The sequence below is a fragment of the Hydra vulgaris genome, chromosome 09, assembly GCF_038396675.1.
Source record: "Hydra vulgaris chromosome 09, alternate assembly HydraT2T_AEP".
NCBI lineage: Eukaryota > Metazoa > Cnidaria > Hydrozoa > Anthoathecata > Hydridae > Hydra > Hydra vulgaris.
The window spans coordinates 58,897,725-58,921,105 of NC_088928.1; the positions used below are offsets into that span (position 1 = coordinate 58,897,725).

The following is a 23,381-nucleotide window of genomic DNA, read 5'->3' on the forward strand; positions in this document are numbered from 1 at the left end:
TTAAAATCGGATATATTAAAATCCATAAGTAATAACACCTGTTTCGATTCTTTTTTAAACTGATGTATACTAACTTTTTCCGTATTTGCAATATTAGGAAACTTTTTCCACAAATAGGGTCCACTATATTGAATTGAATATGTAATTTGTTTTGAATTATATTTAGGGACAATGTAGTTATTATTTGAAAATTTTGTCGGATATTTATGCTCTAGTTTTTCAAAATAGGACTGAAATATTTTAGGAGATTCCCATTTTTGTTTTATACATAAACATTAAAACTTGATGTAAGTTTATTTTATAAACATTTAATGCGCCCAGTATACGCAGAAGAGGCTCGCATTGTACAATTTTATCAGCTCCAAATAATATTCTGCAGGCATGTTTTTGTTTACTGTACAATTTTTTTAATTGTGTATGATTTGTACTTGCCCATGCAATATTACAATAAACCAAATGACAATGAATGAAAGAAAAGTATAAACTTTTTAAAGATTTATTATTTAGAAATGGTTTAGCCCTATATATCATGGCAATATTTTTTGATAACTTTTTCTCAATGCTTTTTATATGATCACTCCAATGTAAATGTTCATCTAATATTACGCCCAAAAAGTTAACTGAAGTTTCTCTTTTAATGTTAGCGTTATTGATTATTAGATTTGGGAGTTTAATGGGAATATTTTCTAATTTATTTACTTTATGAAATAAAATAAATTTGGTTTTCTCCACATTTTGAGACAGTTTATTACTTATAAACCATTTATTAACCTTTCCCAACTCTTCGTTAGCTGTTTCAAAAAGTGTTTTAATATCTCTGTGAGAATAAAAAAAGATTGGAGTCATCTGCAAAAAGAATACAGTTTAAGAAGTGTGTTGCTAGATTTAAATCATTTATATATACTAAGAATAATAAGGGTCCTAAAATAGAGCCCTGGGGGACACCACAAGTTACAGCATATGGAATTGTTTGTTTTTGCGCATATTGGATGAATTGCATTCTATTGGTCAAATAGCTTTTGAACCAAAATAAGTTATTATTTTTTACTCCATAATATTCAAGTTTTTTTATTAGTATGTTATGGTTTACAGTATCAAAAGCCTTTGACAGGTCAATGAAAACTCCTAATGTAAAGTAGTTAGTACTAAATGCGCTTGTTATTTGATTGACTATATCAATCACTGCATGTTCAGTGGAACATTTTTTCTTAAAACCAAACTGTTTTGAGTACAACATTGTTTTCTGATAAATAATTAAATAGCCTGTTGTACATTATTCTTTCAAGCAATTTTGAGAAACACGGTAATATAGATATAGGTCTATAATTAGAAATAATAGAGTCATCGCCACTCTTAAAAACTGGTGTGATTCGTGCAATTTTTAATTTTTCCGGAACAATACCTGTTTTAAAAGAAAGATTAAAGATGTGAAACAAAAGAGGTTCGATTATATGATAAACAGATTTTACAACATTAACGTTAATTTTATCAAATCCAGCACTTTTGTTGTTTTTAAGATTATAAAAGGCGGTTCGCAATTCAATTAATTTAAGATTAGGTTCATCCATAAATTTATCGTAATTTTTTAAATAAGACTCAAATGAAGTTGAATTCAGAGGAATTTTTGATGCCAAAATTGGACCAGCATTAATAAAAAAACTGTTTATTTTTTCAGCAATAATTGATTTATCATAAAAATTTTTATCATCAACTGTTATTTTTTTTGGCAGAGTGTTTCTCGTATAATTATTTTTGCCAATTACTTCTTTAATTACATTCCAAGTTTTTTTGGTGTTTCCGCTTGCTTTGTCTAATAGTTTTGCATAATAAAGCTTTTTAGAGATTTTTTTTGTTTTTTCGAATATATTTTTGTAGTTTTTATATGTCATTTAGTTTTTATAAGTTTTTTTTTTTAAGTATTTATCATATAATTTTTATTTTTTTTTTTGAGGATTTTAGTTACCCATTAGACATCCATGGAGTCATAACTATTTTTGTGTTCACTATAATTTGTTTTTCAGGAAATGCTGTTTCATATTGCTTGCAGAATTGACTTAGAAATAGATCATATGAGTTGTTAGCATCGTTTGATTGCAATACCAGATTCCAATCAACGTTGTTTCTTAAAAGATTTTGAAACTGTTTTACAGAGTTTTCATTGATCTGTCGCCTAAATATGGTAGTTTTAGAAGGAATGTTGTTATTTATTATGTTATTAGTAACTAAGAATGTTGGGAAATGATCTGATAAGTCAGTTTTGATTATACCTGTGTTAAGACGGTTATTATGAAAGTTATTAGTTACTATATTATCAAGAAGTCTCGAAGAGTTGTTAGTCACTCTAGTTGGCTTGTTTATTGTGGGAATTAAGTTACTTTGAAGAAGAGTGTTTATAAAATTTTTTACATTATTATTTGAAGCATGTTTTTTTAGGTCAATATTTAGATCACCAGCCAAAAAGACATGATCTCGCGTTTTATTGATAGCTGTTATAAATGATTTCAGATGAGTTTTATATTTTTTTAAATTACCTGATGGTGGTCTATATGTCGCATTTACAATTATGTTTTTTGTGTTTTTACTTTTTAATTCAATACATAATGACTCACAATCTATTTCATTCACGCAGAGATCATTACGTAAACTATAATTAATTGAGTTGTGGATAAAAATACTTACAAAACTTACAATTTTACAAAAATTACAAATTTTACAAAAATTACAAAATTTACAAAACTTCTCGCTTTATATAGTACTCCAATATTTTTTGAAACTTTTTTGCGCAAGGTTTCAATATGATTTTTCCACGTAAGGTTTTCATCAATAAAAACACCAAGAAAAAGTATAACTTTTGATTGTTTTATTTGAATATTATCTATATATATTTGAGGCATATCATTTGGCAAAAGATGTTTTTTGGATTTTGGATGAAATAGAGTCCATTTAGTGTTTTCTATGTTAATTGATAACTTATTAGACTTAAACCATTTTGAAATTTTAATTAGCTCTATGTTCATGTCATTAAATAGTGTTATGATATTATTGCTAGACAAAAAAAAGTTTGTGTCATCAGCAAACATTACTGTTTTTAAATTCGAGGCATTATAAAGATCATTCATATAAATGAGAAAAAGAAGTGGTCCTAGTATAGACCCTTTGGGGACACCACATGTTATATCTAGTAAATTTGTTGTAGAGGATACATCAATTTGCACATACTGTTTACGATTGCTTAAATAGCTCTTTTATAGTAATTTTAGAAAATTACCACAGATTCCATAATTTTTTAGTTTTTTTAATAAAAATCTCATGATTTATCGTATCGAAGGCTTTTGATAGATCTATGAACACTGCAAGAATAAATTGTGATTTTTCAAACGAATCTGCAATATTTCTAGTCAGATGAAGCACTGCGTGTTCAGTGGAATTATGTTTTTTAAACCCATATTGGGTTGTACTTAGTATTTTATTTTTAGAAAGATGATCATAAATTTTATTGTAAAGGATCCTTTCATAAATCTTTGAAAAATCAGAAAGTACAGAAATTGGACGATAATTAGTTATATTTGATAATTCCCCCCCTTTAAATATTGGTGTAACTTTGGCTATCTTTAGTTGATCAGGAAATATACCTTGTTTAATTGAACAACTAAAGACCTAAAAGAGTATAGTTTTTATGATCTCGTAAGAACTGATTATAACGTTACCATTTATTTGATCTGGGCCTATCGATTTATTGATTTTTAGCATTTTGTAAGCACATTCAAACTCTTTAATAGAAAGTTCAAAGTTATTAAGTATAGAAATTATCGGAAGATTAAGATCATTAATTGTGTTAGTTATAATTGGAATATTTTTTTCTAAATTTGGACCAATTGTTACAAAAAGATTATTTATTTGATTTGCTATATCTTTAGGATTATATAAGAAATCATCATTGTTTTTAATAAATTTTGGTAAGTTGCATGTTTTAATTTTTTGATTGCCAGTAATTTCATTTAAAATTTGCCATGTGCGTTTAGCATTGTTCTTAAACTTCTCTAATAAGTTTGAATAGTATTTTTTTTTTAAGTTTTTTTTTTGACTTTCAAAAAGCTTTACATAATTTTTATAAATTTCCTTATTTTTATCTGTTTTTGACTTTAAATACTTGAGATACAATTTTTACTTGGGAAGATTTCCTGAGTTCTTCAGTAATCCATGGTGACTTTAAGCTTTTTTTGTTTAAGTTAACTTTGTATTGAGGAAAGTTTGCATCATAAACTTCATAGAATGTTCTAAAGAATGAGTTATAAACCACATTTGCTTCCGACGAAAAATTTATATGATTCCAATGTAGTAATGATAGTTGTTCATTAAATGATGCAATATTTACTTCACTGAAACAGCGTTTTAGGATAACTTGTTTTTTTATTTGTAATTGTTCAATATCAGTATTTATTGAAAAGAAGATAGGAAAATGATCTGAAACATCATTTTTAATTAACCCTTTTTTTCGCCTTTATTCAACCAGGAACCCTAAGGAAAGAGAATTATGATGCAGTTAGCATCAGCCAAAGATGAGTATTTTAATCGACAAAATTTTTTGAGCCTTTAGACAGGAGATTTTTAATTTGGAGTTTGTTTCTCCTAGCATTTGCCTAAAAAAAAAGCAAATCTTCCAAAACCTTACTAGCCAAACCCAACAAGGGACATATAGTACTGGGTTACATGATACCAGTACCACGGTGATCGTGATGATCCTGAACCGTTTTTATTATTATTTTTTAATTATTATTGTTATTATTATTATTGTTATTATTATTATTGTTATTAAGATTGTTATTATTGTTATTATTATTATTATTGTTATTAAAATGAAATTTAAAACTTTTTGTTTTAAAATTTTTAAACTTAATATTTGTAATTTAAGTATTTTCGAATCCTTTCAACTAAACAATTCTACCCAGAGGCGGCTCGACCAAGAAAATGAGGGGGTTGGGAGTGAATCCTCACAAAGTACCAACTGATTCCTATATATATAAAAAAAGTCTTTAAAACTAAAATTTACTCGGCTGAACAGTTTCAAATAACCGACTTGCCAACTAAATTCTTAAAAAAATCGACTATAACTTGAAAATCACCCTTAATGGGGAAACCCCCCTCCTCCCCACACACATACACGTAAAATCGCCTCTGATTATACCCCACTAAATACTTAATAAATTTACTATATAATTATATCTTGGGCGATTCCATCGTTACTTACGGGACATTTTGATCATTGTAATGTCACATTTTTACATATATATTTTTTATTTTAACAAATTAGATGTTTACATATTTATGAACCGTCCCAAAATCATTTATTTGTTTTCCTGTTTATTGAAATTTTGTTCAATTATTATAAGTTTAGGAATTATGGTTGATTATATGCTGTGTTACTAACCGGACGCAATAAAACATTGCATTGAACCTGTTGTTTTCAATTGAATATTTCAAGCCAAATATTTATAAACTAGCTTCTTAAATAAAATTAAATATTATTCTGGGTAAAATTATTTAAAAGTTTGTTTTAGCTATTTATTTATCTTAAATCAAATTAGTGATTGTTACTTATTGGGACAATTCTACACTTTTAACAAAATGTAGTTTATCTACCATTTATATAGAAAGTATGATGCATGACTTTAATTTGAAATTTAAAACAAAAAAATAACGCAAATAACATTATTGATCGAAATTAAAAATTTTTAAACGTATGGCAACCCAATGACTACTTGGTTTTTGTTTGAATTTATTTATTCATTTTATCTAAATAACTCACTGGAGCGTGGAATTGCCCAACTGCGTACATACGTTTTATAATTTCGAAATCTTTGTTTAAACAATCAGGGAGCTTATTCACCAAACTTTTTTTTTGCGTAAGTTTGGCGTAAGTTTGGCGTAAGTTCAAAACTGTAAAAGTCGTATTCACCAAACTTGCGCAGCTGCGCTAAAAAAAAACTTTCGGAAATTTTGCGTAAGTTCAACCTTAACTATCGGTATTCACCAAACTGAAATGGTATTCACCAAACTTTGCTCAGCTCAATTTAAGCAAGAAAAGTTACGTTAGCTACGAGTTGCCTTAACTTAGGCGTAACTTTAAAATCACTAAATAATAGAAATGGTGAAATACTATTACGATGCACATATTATCAGATTGATATAGAATTTTACTTTAAATTATAATATACACAATTTATGTATAAAAATTGTATATATTATAACAATCTTAAAAATAATCATAGATATTAACACAAATATAAATGCATCATAAAAATTTAAAAACTTATTGACTTAATAACATCTAATATTTAGACGCTGTTATTATAAATTATAGTAATAAAGCATTTTGTATTATAATATCATAATATTATAGTTATTTTTTTGTATAATATGATCAATTTATTGTCTTATAATTGTAATATAACAGCATAAAATAGGACCTTAACATATTTAAATTATATGCAGTATGATGTGATATTATAAATAAATATTGGTACATCTTTATGGCAAGCATTAAGATGTTATATTAATAAATAACTTAAGCTTAAAGTATTTATTTTATATATATTAAGATGTTATTATATTATTAATATAACAAAACATTTTATGTAAAATAATAGTAACATTGTTATATAAAATAAGATATTATATCTTATTTAGAGTATGAATTATTATATATTATAAAAGATGTTATGTTGTTATGATGCAGTTATGATTTGGTAATATATATATATATATATATATATATATATATACATATATATATATATATATATATATATATATATATATATATACTATATATATATATATATATATATATATATATATATATATATATATATATATATATATATATATATATATATATATATATATATTTCATAAATATATATATATATATATATATATATATATATATATATATATATATTTATGAAATTATTATATTGACAAAATAACAACTATATCTTTATAAATATTCTATTCACAGTTTTTTGTTAAATGGTACATGTCTCATTAAGTTTAATGATCATACTTCATTTAGTTGTTTTAATAGCTTTATTTAGTTTTAGTTTAAATGGAACTTTAGTTAATTTGGTCAAGATCAAATCTAGCGTTAAGCTCAATTTGTTGCTTTAAACGATTACTATAATGTAGAATGTGTTCAAAAATTTCATTTGTATAAAAACAAATAGAGGTAATTAACACATTAATAATAATTTGTAACCAATCATGTTGAGGAGCAACCCGATTTCTTCGGATTCAAAAATGCTAATATCAATGAGGCTTTTTTCAAAGTAACTGGGAGTTTTCAAAAAGTAATTGTTAAAAATTACTAGTCAATTCAAAAAAAAATTAGTAACAAAAAAAGAGTAATCTTTTGGTTATTAATTGTTTAATATGATTGTTGTAAATTGACTGTTACGAATGAAGTTTGAAAGAGTTGATTTATCGACGTCTTACATAAGAATAACTTTTTTCCTTTTTCAGAGATATTGTCAAAAAGTATCCTTGATAAAAGTTTTTATTTTTTCTATTTCTTAATTAAAAAAGATTGTGGAATGTAATCCTAATGCAGATTTCCCTTTTGCTTGTTAACAGTCTTGATTACACCATTCAATCAGCCAACTACACCAGAGAAAATATATTTCAATAAGGCTCACCTTCAGGTAGATAGTGATGTGGAGCAATCCTTTGATTTTCTCAAAAACCGTTGGAGGTCACAAGAGAGGTGGAGCACTTCAGTGCTCCTAACATATTCTCACCCAAATTATATATTGCAAAATATATATTGTGTGTAATTTGCTGAAAAACCTTTACAATGGCTTAGGGTTAGAAATTCCAGATGACATAAACTTTGAGGACAGTGATGAAGATGATGTACACTATGTTCAGGCTGAATTAACAAAGGTCAACCCTTTTAACTTGGCATTGAACAAAGTACTCTAATTAAAACTTTGTTTTTAAATTGAAGGCAATAATATATTTTTGAATGTTACATGGATTTTTTTTGATTTTTTATTTATGACTTGTCTAAGCATTTTGCAAACTCCAAACTTATGCTCATGCTAATGTCAAATTAGTATACGAATTTGTAATTTCTTGTATTTTAAAAAAATACTATTTACTTGATATTTAGGATTGAAAAAAATAAAAGTTTGTTTAGTTTTTATTAATTATATATTAAACAATTGTCAAAATTTATCTGCCTCTTTCTAGAATAATCAGTTCTATACCCCTCACTATCTCTTTTCTACTTAAAAGTATTTTCCTAGCTTTTGTAGTAATATTTTATACTAAATAAATATTCAATAAAAAGTATTAAGTTTTTATAGCAAAGTGTTATAAAATTATTATTGTCATTTTATTAGATTGTAAAAAATACTAATGAGTAATAATCCCTAATTTAAATTAGTTAGAAATTTATGAATTCAATATTAAAAAAGTTTGTTTTATATAATTACGAAAACTTGGTTCATTCAAAAAAAAAATCAACTTGGTTGTTTTTTTGCGTAAGTTTTTGCTTAAGTTTAGCGCAACTCATGCGCAACCCTAACTTTATGGAAATGCTGCGAAACATTGGTGAATACCAAAAAAAACATGAACTGAAGATTTCCGTAACCTTAGTTGAGCTGTGCAAAAGTTACGAAAGTTTGGTAAATACGCACCCAGATTTTACTAAATTTCTGTCATAATTTTGTCTTAGTGGTTTATTACGCAATTTGTCCGCGTGATTTATGACGTAGTTTCGTATGGCAAAAAAAATTTTTTTTTTTAAATCATTTAAAAGTTATTGTATTTTTTTAAGTTGATTTATGTGATTTATCACGTAATTTCATATAGTAAAATAATGTTGTCTTTTTTTTAAAATCATTTTAAAGCTATATTTTTTTAAGTTAAAATTACTGACCAGTTACTAACTTATAAATATTTTAACTTACGTTATTAGATTTATTAATTTTATCTACCTTTTTTGTTACTTTATTTAAAACTCATTCTATTTAACATGTTTAGGTTTAAACTTAATAACAATTTGGAGTTTTTTTTATAAATACTATAAATGTTTCATACAGAAACTTTATTACAAAATTTCGTTCTAAATATAGAAATTTCAATTTAAAACTGTCTTCACCGCATAATATTAATCTGAAAAACTACGTGGTTATTATTTAAAGATAAAATTATAAAGAAATCTAATGAAACCACGATAGCGTTATCAAAAGCTCAGCTCCATACCTCATAATTTTGTTTAAAAATAAATTATCTACCTTTTGAAGAAAAAAATAAAAAATGGAAAAAACATTATTTATGTTATTAATAATGACATTTAGTGAATTTTCCACTAAAACTATAAAAAACTGTCATCAAAAATGTGTTTATCGTTTTTGGCATGCAGCTGGAACGTGTTTACCTTCGGGACAGTGTAGATGTCGGTGGGGATGGACTGGTCCAAATGCAAAGTATATAAACGGTGGTAAGTACAACAATCAAATACTTGCTGATTACTGTACCATACCATGTCATTTTACTTTCGATTTTCGAAATCCTCGCTGTATTATAACAAATACACAAACTTTTGTAACAAAACAACATTTAATATCCGCAGCAGATAAGAAATCTAAAAACGTAACATTTTTGACTAATGTTATGCACACTGATTTCCCAATAACCTCAACTAACTCTACATCAAGTAATAATAACTCAAAATCTCCCTCTAAGCAGAAACCTCATTCATCAAATACGTTATCTGCAAAAACTAAAAGTAGCGATACCGTGTTTACTAAATCTAGTCAATCTACAGCAACTAAAGATGCTATTTCTGAACCAGCAGAGCAAATAGCTGGAAAAAAAATCACACAGCATGATACAAAAGCACCTCTTGAGAAAATTATATCTGCACCTACTGAAGAGTTAATATTAAATAACGATTCTACGATAGTTGTTAATTCTGAATCGGTAGAGAAATCAACTAATAACAGATTGACACGGTGTAGTGCAGAATTACCGGTTAAGTTTAATAAATTTGTATTTAAGACAAAATCAACATCAAATAGTGATTCTACATCAACGTCTTCTGAATTAGATGTTTCAACCATCCCTAAATCAGAGTTGATACCTTTTCCTGAATTAGAATTGTCAACTGAAATCAAACGTTATAGTACAGAACCAGCCCTTTTAACAATTGAACCTTTAACAAATAAAGAGTTATTTAGAAGTAGTTTTACAAAAACAACAGTACCTGAATCAACAGATGTATCAACTAAAAGCGAAAGCACCGAGTTAAACAAAGAAAAATCAACAATAAATTCAATAGAGGTCATTTATTCGAATTTCTCGCTGTCATCTATAGCAAGTGACGACCTTACTGCGTATGATAGTTTGTGTTGTTTTTATAACCCATAATTTTATACTAAATGACGTAATGGCGTAATAGCGTAGCTACACATCTTTTATATTTCTTTATCCTGCAAAAAAAACTTTTAAGTAGAAACCTTTGAAATAAATCTTGACTAAAATACTTCACATTAATGGTGTTTATTCGTTTGTTTTTTTTATAACAGTAATGAATTTTATTGATTGTTTTTAACTGATATGTGACCAAGATTTTTTTTATATAGTTATGTACCCAGTCGGCATTAGGTCTTCAAAAAACGTCTTTTAAACGTTCAAAAGACGTCCTGAACGTCTTTTGAATGCTTAAAAGACGTTTTTTTAGGACCAAATCCCGGCAAGGAAGATGCTCTAAAAAAGTCATTTTAGCTCATAAAGTCATTTTAGCTGATAAATTTTAAAATAAAAATAGTCACAAATAAGAAAAGAGTATATGGTATTCGAATAATTTAAAAGAAATTTAAATATTGTGAAAATCTATTTCATTAAATTAAAATTTTTAGATTTAAGTTTAAAATTTGAAAGTTTGAATTTTTATCCGAAAATTGTTAAGGGGCTGTCCATTTATTACGTCAACAAAATAGGGAAAAAAGGGGTGCCTGATTTTTTTGACAATTTTTGACAAGAAGGGGATGGTCAAGACAAGCTGACGTCAACAATCTTACCTTTTTAAACAAATTTAATTACTTAAAAAAAGAAAATTAGGAAGCGTTTGCAGTCCTGTGTTACATACTCGCTCAACTTTCAGTATTTTAATAAAGCTATTTATATTCCTATTTTTAAAAACCGTGTTATGCTTTAAAAAGACCCAACACATACAGAATTAAATAAGCACACACGAGATGTTTACTCGTAACACTATTACTTTTTTCAAGTTGTTGTTAGTTAGTCTGTTGCGTAAACAAAAAAGATTCATGTAAGTACTCGCACTCGCACGCCTCGTGTAGTTTTTTCGATGCTAAAATGCGGCTCTTTAGCTCCAAGCACAAATATTATATAGTATTGAAATAAACTTTGCTAACTGTAACTTTTGGATCCTCCGTCTTTGAATATTGCCGACCCCTGGTTTATACAATTTGTTAAATGCAATTTTTTTTGTAAGACTATTAGAAATAATTGGCTTTTACTGTGAAACTCGATTAGGTTTAATGTTAAAGTGAGGAGGATTGGCACATTAAAGTGTTTTATTAATTTGATATACGTTCATAATTTAAACGTGTCAGGTGTATATATATTTTTGCCAGCCCTTTAATCTTTTTTTTGTTCTTAGTAAGCCTTTGTAGTTATAAACTGGAAATTAAAAGTTTATTAATTTTTTTTTCTAATAATAGTAATAGTAATAATGATAATAATTATAAATGTTTATGGAATTTAAATGGTTACATTCATTGGAAAAACGTTCATAAGTTAAAATTTGAATTAATTTTTTTTTTCTAAACATTTTACTTTTATTCACTTTTTTGTTTTAGTTGTAAACTAGTCAATTTAAAATATTGTTTCGTTTTTTCCATTTTAATTTGATTATTAAAGGGGAAGGGAGAGGGAGGTTGAATGCCGACGTAATTTTATAGGGAAGAGTGCTAGAAAGTTTGACAAGTTGTTGATATGAGGGAGGGGGAGGTAAAAATCGCCAAAAAATTGTTGACGCAATTAATTGACAACTCCTAAATTGTTTTTAAAGCTTTTTTTAAAGAAAATACAGTGATAATTGGTGTCAAATGCTTCAGATAAATAGATAAACACACCAAGGGAAAATTTTCTTTTTCAAAACTGTCAGTTTTGAAAAAGAAAATTTTCTGACCAATCGTCTGCTGACCATTCGTCTGCAATCGTCATTGACCAATCGTTTGCTGGTTACTTTGGTCGTAACCAAAGTAACCAGCAGACGATTGGTCGGCTAATTCAATAATTGTATGTATAGCTGAAAGATTTTTCTTAAAATTCAAATTAATCCTATAAAAAAATTGTCTTTTGAAAAAGAAGTAAACGTTTGAAAACTTTCGAACATTTATATGTAACATAGATACACGGAAAGTGCCGGACTAATAATTGGATACGTCGGCGCGTTTATTATTTCTATTAACTGGACTATTAACTTAACTGAAGTTTCGAGTTCGAGTTCGAGTTTATTCAATAATTAGTTAATCGAATATATTTCGAATTTCGAACCCAAAGTTCGATATTTAAAAATCTGTATTTGGTGCTGTAAAATCGTATTAAAACGCTTCAAAAAGTCGCTGTAAAATTATATTAAAGCGCTTCAAAATAGAGGACGAGACAGCAGAGTGTGATAAAAAGGCACAAGAAGCAAAAAGAATGGAAAAGGAAAAAAATGAAGCTGGAAAACAACTGTCAGTTAGAGTCACAGCATGGACGTCTTATCACGAAAAACCTAAAGAAATAACACGAGCTATTGAGCGCATGTTGGCTTCCGATAACCTACCGTGCGATTTCGTAGAAGAAAAAGAATTTCAGGCACTTATGAAATTGGTTGTTCCTCAGTATCATATTCCGAACAGAACCACTTTTTCTCGCATTATTGTGCCAACTATGTATAAAAATTTGAAATGAGAAATGATTGATCGCATTACTACTAAGTTTTTTGGAAACCATCCTATTGCTTTTCCACAGACATACGGTCTTCTTGTGCACTGGATTCCTATATATCATTTTGTTTGATATATTTAACTGCCGATTTTTAAATGCGATCATATACACTAGAGAATTAACCATTTGTGGCTGTGTCGCATACGGTCGAAGCAATATTAAATATTTTGAGAAGTCAATTGGAGATTGGTCGCTACCAAGAGCAGTACCAATATACGTTCTTCGAGACAATGGTAGTAATATCAGAGCAGCCATAAACATGTGCCAAAACTTTATGGACTTACCTTGTTTTGCTCATACACTTTAATTATCAATTCATGATGCAGTATCCGAAATTAAAGGCAGGGCCGTAGTGAGATCAAAAATCCTTTCGGGCAAGAAGAAAAAACCCCGCCTCAAATTCAAAAATTTTTTTAATGTTTAATTTGATTCAAATTTTGATAAACCTACTTAAAGCACATTTAAAATCAACTTTAAATCGTGCTTTGTGGTTGAAAGTCATTGAAAAAATTACCAGGCATTAGTTTTTTTAATAAATATTAAAACTAGACACATTCAAACAAAATTTATTTTTCTAGCTTTCAATGATGCAAAGTTATCAATAACTTCATTGTAACACAGAGATTTCGCCAGGGGATTTTCAATTGACAAAATGGCAAGATTAGTCAAACGTTCTTGACCCATGTGGATCTTAGATAATTTTTCAAAAGCTTAAGTTTGCTAAAGCTACGTTCACATGATGCCACAGTGACGGGCAATTTCAATGAAAGGGTATGCCTAAGTCAAATAATAGGTGTGCATAAATTGCAAGATTTTCAATAGATTTGCGTTTTTTAAATCTGGAATCAGGACACTGGCTTGAAACTTAAAGCTTTCAATTTCAGATAGAAATTCATTAGCATTAAGATCACGAACATATTTTTGACAAAGTTTGTCTTCACCTTTCTTCAGATCTTTAACTGACACACTTGCAAGAGAGTTACCATTTAGAAACTTAAAATCTGTTGAAATCTCATCCATTGTTTCAAATCTCCAGTGTAATTGTGTAATTATACTGTCAAAGACTATATTACAATTAATTTCAAAATCTTTTTCTGGAGGTATGTGTGAACTTTCTTCCCTTGTTTCACCATCAAACATCCTTTTTGCTCTTCGTTTTCTCTTGATTGGAAAGCTAGCTTTAATGTCAAGATCTTTTGATACTATTTCAGCTTTTTTCATGCTGTTATGAATGCCCCTGTCTTGAAGGTTTTGTATAGAAGCAATCAGACCAGCAATTTTTTTTGATTCAATATCAATTGTCATATTTTTTGATTGTAAGTTGCGATTCTCTCTGTCAATAATGTAAATATCATGTTCCAAAGGTCAAGCCAGCAAAGAAATCTCGCTTTTCACCTTTCTGCCAAGAAGTTCAATTAGTTCATTCTGAATTTGTGGGGAAAAGTAACTAACATATTTCTGCTTAAGTTTAACATTCGTTATGTGTTCTGCTAAAGGATGATGATAGCGTGCTATTAGTTCAATTGTGTTGAGAAAGATTCCACTGTTTGGCTTACCAATAATATTGGAACTGCCTCAAAAAGCCAAATTGTTCTTAGCGCAGAACATAATTGAATCTATAACAACTTTTAGAATATTTCGCCACTTTTCTTTTTCAGTTTGGATGGCATTTTGAATGTCCTTGTCTAAAGATCTTCCCTCTCTCAGATTTATTTCTATTTCTTTCCATGAAGTGAAACACTTTCTATGTTCACAGCTATTCTCGTGTTCAGGGATTCGAGGGTTTAGTTGTTTCCATTCTGAAAAATCTTTGATGTATCTTCAAACTTGCTTGTCGTTGTGTTTGAAAAAAGGATACATGGAAAGCAAAACAAAGAATTTTTTGAAGCACTGTATAACAACCATTGACGATTAACTTTTTCCCCATTAGGAAGATTTTTTCCAAACCAACTAGAACTGAAATGTCTGTTCTCTGGTGATGTTGATGAGGTAAGATAGACTTCTCTCTTGTCTTGTTTAGCACCATGTTCAACCAAAGAACATCTTAGACTGTCATTAATTTTGGGCCAAGTTAGTGGATCATCAAACTTGAATTCTAACAGATTTGTTGTAACTGCATTTTGGTTGACTTCATTGTTTTGCAGTAACTGTTCATCATCACATCGAAAAAAAACTGGACTTTTTTGCGCTGTAAAAATAAAAATAAACTATATCAACATTTTTTCCATTGTAATATTGCAAATGACATGGCTTAGTTTGCTAAGTTTTTTAATTAAATTTATTTGTGATTTTGAATTGAAAATCCATCAATAAAAATATTTTTACCTGGTTGTTCTGTTTGATCTTTGCTTTTTTTAATCCATTTTGCAAATACCTTTTGTAATTTTTTGTCGCTTTCAAGTCGTTGCTTTTTTAACTTTTTGAAAGCTGAACCAGATACAGTGCCGGATTAACCCTTAGGCAAATAAGGCACATGGCTTAAGGCCACAAAAAATTTATACATAAACTTATATTTATGTCTTATCTTTATTGATGAAATTATTATAACTATTCCAATTATTATTTACATTTTGTTCATATATCAATTTTACGATGTCAAAAATTGTAACTAATTCATTCTTATAAGTGATAATTTTTTTCTTCTAAAATATCGTTTTAAAATACTTCGAATAAAATATTCGAAAAATATTGTGTTTTTTTATATTTTTTAAATTTGATAACATTTGTTTTAAACAGTGAAACTCTTTCGTAAACAATAACAAAGCGTAGTAATAAAATTAATGGATTTAGCAAATGAATATACTTTTAGATATAACTATTGTTATAAAATTGTAATCCTTTAAATTTATTAGTAGGTTTAAAGAAGAAAAAAGCATCACATTTACTGCAGAAAGAACTGGGTATAGCTTTTTTGTTCAATATGCCATGTTTTAAATGTTTTTATCAAAACATATTTGTCACATATTTTATTTATTGTTGATAATAATATAATAAAGCTCACTAATATAATATGGATTAGATCCATGTATCTCAACTATACTGAGTGACTTTCATTTTGACTTTCACTATCATACATTATTATCTATATATATATATGTATGATTTTTTATCATATATATATAAAACAATATGTTTAATCATTATTATATCACATATCCATTTTACATTTTCTAGTTAATATTATTTTAATTTATAAATTAACTCTTGCTATAACATAGAAAACGTATATACGCTATACATGTAGAACTTCAGTTCTGTGACCTGGGGGTATAAGAAGCAGATCATTAATAAGTCAAACAATCAATCCCAGTGAGTAATTTGCATGAATTTTTGAACACCATGCTCCTGAAATAAACAAAAATAAAATCCTTCATTTATAGGAATCTATAATTTTTAATGAATTATGTTGACGCTGTCATCCTTATTGTTAGATTTCTGTTGTAATTATTATTTTAATTGAACAAAATATAAAATCTTTCAAAGTTGAGTCTTTGTCTATTTATTGATGGATTACCTCTCTTTAACAGCACAGTGAATTGTTTTTGGGTTATATTTGGGTGCATTCTAGAAATCCCGTCATCTGAATTCATAATTGGTGTTTATTCTGGTAGTTCAAAACCAAATTCATCAAATGATTTTCTTCTGGTATATTGGTTGATTTTAAATTATTATTTCGAATATTAAAATCTATATAATATATAGGTTTTGCATGTTCTTATCATGCAGTTCACAAGAAACCATTTTTTAAAATTTTACATCATTTTATGATATGACTTTATGAATCAATTATTTTTAAATCGAATAATTATGCTATTGAATACATAAAAATACGTTTTTAAAAATCACTTTTACGTTTTACTTTTAGATTAATGTCGATACGTAAAGGTGGTTGGGAGCGAGCAAAGGAGTTAGAGAAGAAAAAGCACGATAAAGATAAACTGTTAAAGAAAATACTCAAAATCAATTTATTTTTCACTGCCACGAACAAGGTTGATGCTACTGATAATATTACTCTCAATTCCCCACAAAATACAGCAATATGTCTGGTAAATATATTGGCATGCAACAAATCCTGAAAAACAAAAACAGGCCCACTAGTTAAACCTAGTTGGCCAGTCAGCTGTGGATTGTTGCGTTGAAGCAGTTTCATTTTTTAACATATTGAATCGCCTGTATACTTTATTTGTAGCATCAACACATCGTTGGGATGTTATGATGACCCATGTTAAAAACCAACCAGAATGCCTTGTTCCAAAATACCCATCAGATACCCGGTGGTCTGCTCGAGCTGATGCTGCAAAAGCAGTGTTCAAGGGGTATCACCAATTACAAAGTGCTCTTCAGGAGATCTCAGGGGATTGTAATCAGAATGGTAGCACAAGGAATGAAGCGGGTTCATTGGCCAAACACATGGATACTATTGAAGTTGCCCTATTGTGTGAACTTTGAAATGACATTCTTCAGAGGTTCAACATTAATAGCAAGTTATTGCAAAGTTCTACAATCGAATTAACTCCAGCTATTGGTCTGCTGAAGAGCTTGCATATATTTTTGGATGAATGCCGAGAGAAGTTTGATGATTATAATCAGAAGATAGGTGATCACTGTGGCAACAGCACATATAAATCTGAAAGCCGATGACAACCAAAGCGTAAGAAACAAATCAATTATGGAGATGCCGCAGATGCTATGGAAGGGATGTCAAGCCAGCAAAACTTCAAGGTCAATACCTTCTAAGTCATCATCGATCAGCTGAAAAATGCATTAATGAAGCGCATTAAAGCTTACTCAATTGTGCTGCAGAGATTTGGAGTTCTGACTGAGTATGACTCCATGACCGATAAAGATATTGACACTGCTGTTAAAGGAATGGTTACTGTGTACTTGAAAGACCTTTGTTCTGATTTTCCAACAGAATTTCGACAATTTATGTGCTGGTATAAAGAACAGAGAAACTATGTAGAAGGATCAAGTGCACAGAATCAAGTTGATTCAAGTGCTCAGAAGATGTTTAAAATGATGCACAATTCTGGTGTATATCAAGCATTTCCAAATACTGAAATAGCTCAACGGCGTCTTTCTGTACTTTCACTTCTGTGCATTGAAAGTGATTTGCTCAATATATATATATATATATATATATATATATATATATATATATATATATATATTTTGCAGTTTTTGTATTGTACTGCACAGCCATCACAAAAATATGTTATTTTTAATACCTCAAGTTTCACTTTTAAAAAATTAATTAGTTTACGCTGAAAAAGATGAACTGCAATTGTGTCATGAGTCTTACATTCTGAAAGCAGCACATAACTTCCATGACATAAATTTCCTTCATATTTACAATAAAAAACAAAAGGATGTAAAGTTGCTTGATTATTTGTCCAATGATATCCCTGTGCTGCATCTTGTATAATAAATGCATAATTTTCTGAAAAATCACCGATAACCAGAAATTCTCCATCTGATAAATTGTTTTTCTTCCAATCTAAATATTTTGCCTGCTCTTGAGCAATAAAATCATGCCTAGTAAGTGTTTTTAAACTCCCTTAAAATATTTCAATAAATTCATCAGTGGACTGTATAAAGGTTTGAAGCTGGGACCTATTTGTTGTAGTCCACTGTTTATACTCAATTTCTTCAACTTCTTTAATTTCAAAGCATTGCAACAGCCTTTCCTTTAGCATAGCAACTCCAGGGCAATTTTTACACTCGCCTAGAGGACATGCTGGCAAGGAAGGATTGCATTGGATTTTTGCCAAAGCATGTTTGTAGTTCTTAATAGGGGTTTCTAGTTCATCTTCTAGTTGTAAATCATCCATATGTGATCCGACTATCATGAGTTTAACATTTTGATGAATGGTACATACACACACACAGTGAGTACCACTTGCTCCTGCAAAGACACATTCTTTTGGACGTAGCTATGCAAACTTCGAAAACCCAATTCTGATATTTGGACACTTTTCTGAAAATAATTTATAAACTTCCTTCAAATTACTTAAAACTAATCTTTTCTGATTATGTTTTTTTTCCCCATTTTCCATAACAGATAGAAAATCTTTTTTTCCTGGCATTACACGGTTAACAGTGTCAGAGTAATAAAACTTTTTTACCATATCTTTCACATGTACAGGTAGTGATTTCCCTTTTTTTGGGTTAGGGGTTGATAAAACACCTTTGGTTATTAAAACTTCTTTTGCTTGAGATACAAGTCGATGCGAACAATTAAATTCTCTCATCACTTTTCGATTACTCCATTGAGCAACAAATATTGTCAAAATCCTGATCTTTTCACTCTTACTTTGTGTTGATTTATACTTATCCTGAAGCACTTTAACAATGTCATCAGCACATGTGTTGGAAACTTTTTTTTTAGATGCTTCGTATTCATTCTCCTCTAAAGTATCAATTGCATCTGAATTAGTAGATAAAAGGTCTAACTTCCTTTTTACAAGTTTTTTAAGCTTTTTCTTTTTCTATGGAATATAACTTTTAACAGTTTGTAACTTGCGTTTTTCTAAGGGTGGCTCACCCAATAACGACAAGGATTTATTAAAAATAGAAATTTCTACTTCCTGGCACTGATAATTTTCATCTCCCTTGTCACTACAAATATCTTGAGATCTAGAACTGCCTTGAGAATCTGACTCTGTTTTACAATTTGCAGAATTTTTATCATCACTTAATCCTATTTCGGAAGGTAAGCCAGTGATCCTCTTTCGGCAAGTATCACATAATTTTGCTCCAGCCATAAGTTTTGAGGGATACATAGCTACTTGCTGACTAGTAGCTACCCTCAAGGCTTTATATTGTTTTTTCTTATGGTGTTGGAAAGGATCATAACAATAGTGTTGTCTCTTCTTTAACTCTTTTACTTGTGCTTGAAATGCCATCTTTAATCTAAATTTAATTTGAAAGTTGCTAAAAACTAATTCCTAAGTTGTCTTTTGATGACTAATTCAATGGAAATGAATTGATTATTTTAATATAAATATATATAGCTTTAAGCCTCATATAATTTAATACTGACTTAGTATGTATTTATAGTACTAGTAATTAAATTACAACCTAGAAAATAAAAGAAAAATAAGGAAATAGTTAATAATATATATTTCCAATAGGCTATTTACAGAAAATGACCTCAAAATATCGCATTTGTAAGGCCAATAAATATTAAATTTTTAGAACCTACTTATACTTTAATATTATTTCCAAAGCTGTTTATGTGAATCCCAAAAAGATTTTTTCATAGGACATCCACAATAAAAAAATCAATCTGTAAAAAAAAAATTATGACTTTTGACCTTTGCCATCGACCTAAGTTCAATAAAAAAAAAGTTATTGGTCAAAGGTCAAATGACTAAATGACCAATAACATTTTTTCATTGAACTTATCAATTTTCTGTATAGACACAAAGTTGTTCGTCTATGCTAGAGCTTCTGTTTGCCACCAAAATCAACTTCCTAAGTATAATAGCAAAAAAGTTATGACGTTTAAATAACCAAGGTCAAGTGAAAAGGTCAAAACTTTGAAAGGTCATATCTCAGAAAATAATTGACCCAAGTCAAAAAAATTTACATGTTTTTCTTCTGTCCATATGCCCAACATGTAAGCCAATTTTCATCAAAATCCGAGTCGGTGATGTTGAATTTGACCAAAAAGTGGTTCCACTTGACGTGGAATGCCCAATAAGTCATTAAGTTAAACATTATTTGTAGTTTTGAAAACATTAAAGTGTTGCATTCCAAAATCTATTGTTTGTTTCTATTGCCATTTGTAAGAGTAATTAATTCTTACGCTTAAAAAAAAATCTAAGTTATTTTTTAAATTCGCGACAATTAATTTAGTTATATTTAGTCGTTGCGTATTTACCTTGATTGCGCAGTTTTTTCACTTCTTCCCATAATTTCTTTCTCTCTTCCATAGTTTCTTTAGCGAAATCGTCGTTAATATGTATTCCACTGCCTTTCAGATTTTGTTTTAATTATTTAATTTTTTTTTAATTAATGTTTTAATTTCACATTGGAAATTATTTTAATTTGCATGAAGGTGCGAGAAAAATTATGAGGCTTGTCCAAAGATTTCGAAACGCAAATTAAAATTATTTTGGTTTTGGAGCGTCTTAAAAACATTTCATATATTAAAAAATGTTTATTAAATTTTGAAATTTTCCGCCTTGCTAATTTGCCGCCCATGGCTGCGGCCTCGTTCGCCACCCCTTCACTACGGCTCTGATTGAAGGCATGATTAGTATGATAGCGAAATGTAAAAAAATTGTCTCGCACTACTATCACAGTATTCAATCATCTCAATTGCTGAATGCACAACAAAGGCAATTAAAAAAAGATGAAAGTGGGCTCATAAGGAGTGTATCAATGCGTTAGATTTCCGACTATTACATGATTCAATGCCTCATGAAAGAGAATGCACTCTTATCAGCCAAAATTGCATTAACTGGTAAGGTGGAGAATCTCACTACGAACGAATGGAAACTTGCCGAGGGTTATATAAAGATTTTAACTCCTTTTGAACAGGCTAGCAGAGAGTTGTGTGGTGAAAGTTACCTAACTTTATCTGTGAAAATACTAACTCTGCATAGATTACACCAGAAATTGCAAAGTTTCATCTGTGATATTTCAAATAGAGGCTCTGGAATTTCACTGGCCGGGAGACTTGCGGCATCTTTAGAAAGAAGGTTTCCTATTTTTGATGAGGTAACATAAATAACTATTTGTATACTGAGACTCAGTATATAAGTGTTTATTTCAGTGTTTTATCAATCTTTTTTTGACATTCACTATCATTATCAATCACGTACTATTTTTTAATTACCTATTTCCACATATATATCATATTAGATATTTATGATATATATATATCATAAATATCTAGTTATCTATATTCCTTGAACTATTTGACAGTTTCGGTAATATTTTATTAGGTTCAGCCAGATTCAGTTTGCCCACTGGTAGATCCCAGGTACACATCACTTTACTGCACGCAACCTGAGAAGTTGGCGGCCAACTTATCAAAGCTTCGTGAATTACTCAATGAACTTCCAACAGTACAAAGATGAGGACCAAAACCAGTCCAGTCTTAGCACTCAGTGACGGAGTCTACACTAGAAATACAATTGACAGGCTTGTGGGAATCCCTCGATAACATGATGACAGTAACTGCAACCAACGACAATGTTTCTGATGCTGATGTGTCAAGTACGAGTGCGCTTGATGATGATATGAAGACATACTTATGATATGGCGATTGGGCGCAATGGTTGTTCACTGACATGGTGGAGGCAAAATAAATGTCAATTTTCTTGTTTTGCTAAGCTGCTCAATCACTTCTATTATTTGACTCAAGATGGGATGTTTGAAACTTGTTGATCAAAGACTCAAACACCTTGCTTATAACAGATAGAACACTGATCGGATGATAGTTAGAAGAGTCAGAATGTTCACCAGAGTTTTTAAAAATTAGAACTACAGATGTCCTTTTCCAGCAGGTAGGAAAACAAGATTCAGTCAAACACCTATTAAATAGTTTAGAGGGAATTGAAAAGAGTTTGAGGGAACACTTTTGTAAGACTATGACAGGAATGTTGTCTGGACCACAAGCCGTAGAAGAGTTTAATTGACATCTGACATTAGTAACGAAAGCTGGAGTGATTTAAATGTCTAACAATGGATTAATTTTTTTTTTTTTTGGAACGGAAGGAAGAGCGTACATATAGCAATTTACGGATGAACCAACACCGCGCCAGAAGTTCAAATAGAACACAAACATACCTATAGTCACTTATGAGTAAGTGAACACCGCGCCAGAGGTTCAAACCAGGGCTTTTTAAACTTTTTTCACTCACAACCCCATTTATGATTGTGAGTTTTCTGGCGACCCCATATATATATAAAAGAAAGATAAGTAAATATTTTTTGATGATTTATTTGTTTGGTAACAACATACATATAGCATACATGTGTATATATGTCATATGTATATGAAATATACAGTTTTAAAATTCGTTTAGAAACATACAAAAGTCTAAAATTATAAATTCCACAAAAAGCTGTAAAACTGTATTTTTAATAGGTAATAATTTGCATTTTTAATTAAATTATTAATCAAAAAGTAATTAATCAAAACTTTTTTTAATAGATATTGCATTTTTTGCAATAACACAAATTAAAGGGAATTCTGACCGTCTCAGTTTGCTCGAATATATTCAAATGCAGTCATTGAGTGGTAAGTATTAAATAAAAACTTAAAGAAAATATTTAATGAGATGGATGTGCCTGTTTTTATTGCATAACAAATTAAATCTTGGTTGAATGTTTGACAT

General features: G+C 29.1%; 2 protein-coding genes across 2 annotated transcripts; both read right to left on the reverse strand.

The window, feature by feature from the left end:
- Positions 1 to 1,208: 1,208 nt before the first annotated feature.
- On the reverse strand, positions 1,209 to 1,889 carry LOC136085618 (uncharacterized). Its single transcript, XM_065806942.1, has one exon. It carries the CDS (start codon positions 1,887 to 1,889, stop codon positions 1,209 to 1,211), a length of 681 nt encoding a protein of 226 aa, XP_065663014.1.
- A 70-nt stretch (positions 1,890 to 1,959) lies between these two features.
- Positions 1,960 to 9,272, reverse strand: LOC136085619 (putative histone-lysine N-methyltransferase 1). The gene is made up of 5 exons (XM_065806943.1): positions 9,268 to 9,272; positions 4,151 to 4,379; positions 3,703 to 4,095; positions 3,269 to 3,657; positions 1,960 to 2,644 (listed from the first exon to the last, which is right to left on the reverse strand). The coding sequence occupies exons 1-5, from the start codon at positions 9,270 to 9,272 to the stop codon at positions 1,960 to 1,962; spliced, it is 1,701 nt and encodes a 566-aa protein (XP_065663015.1).
- Positions 9,273 to 23,381: the final 14,109 nt, after the last annotated feature.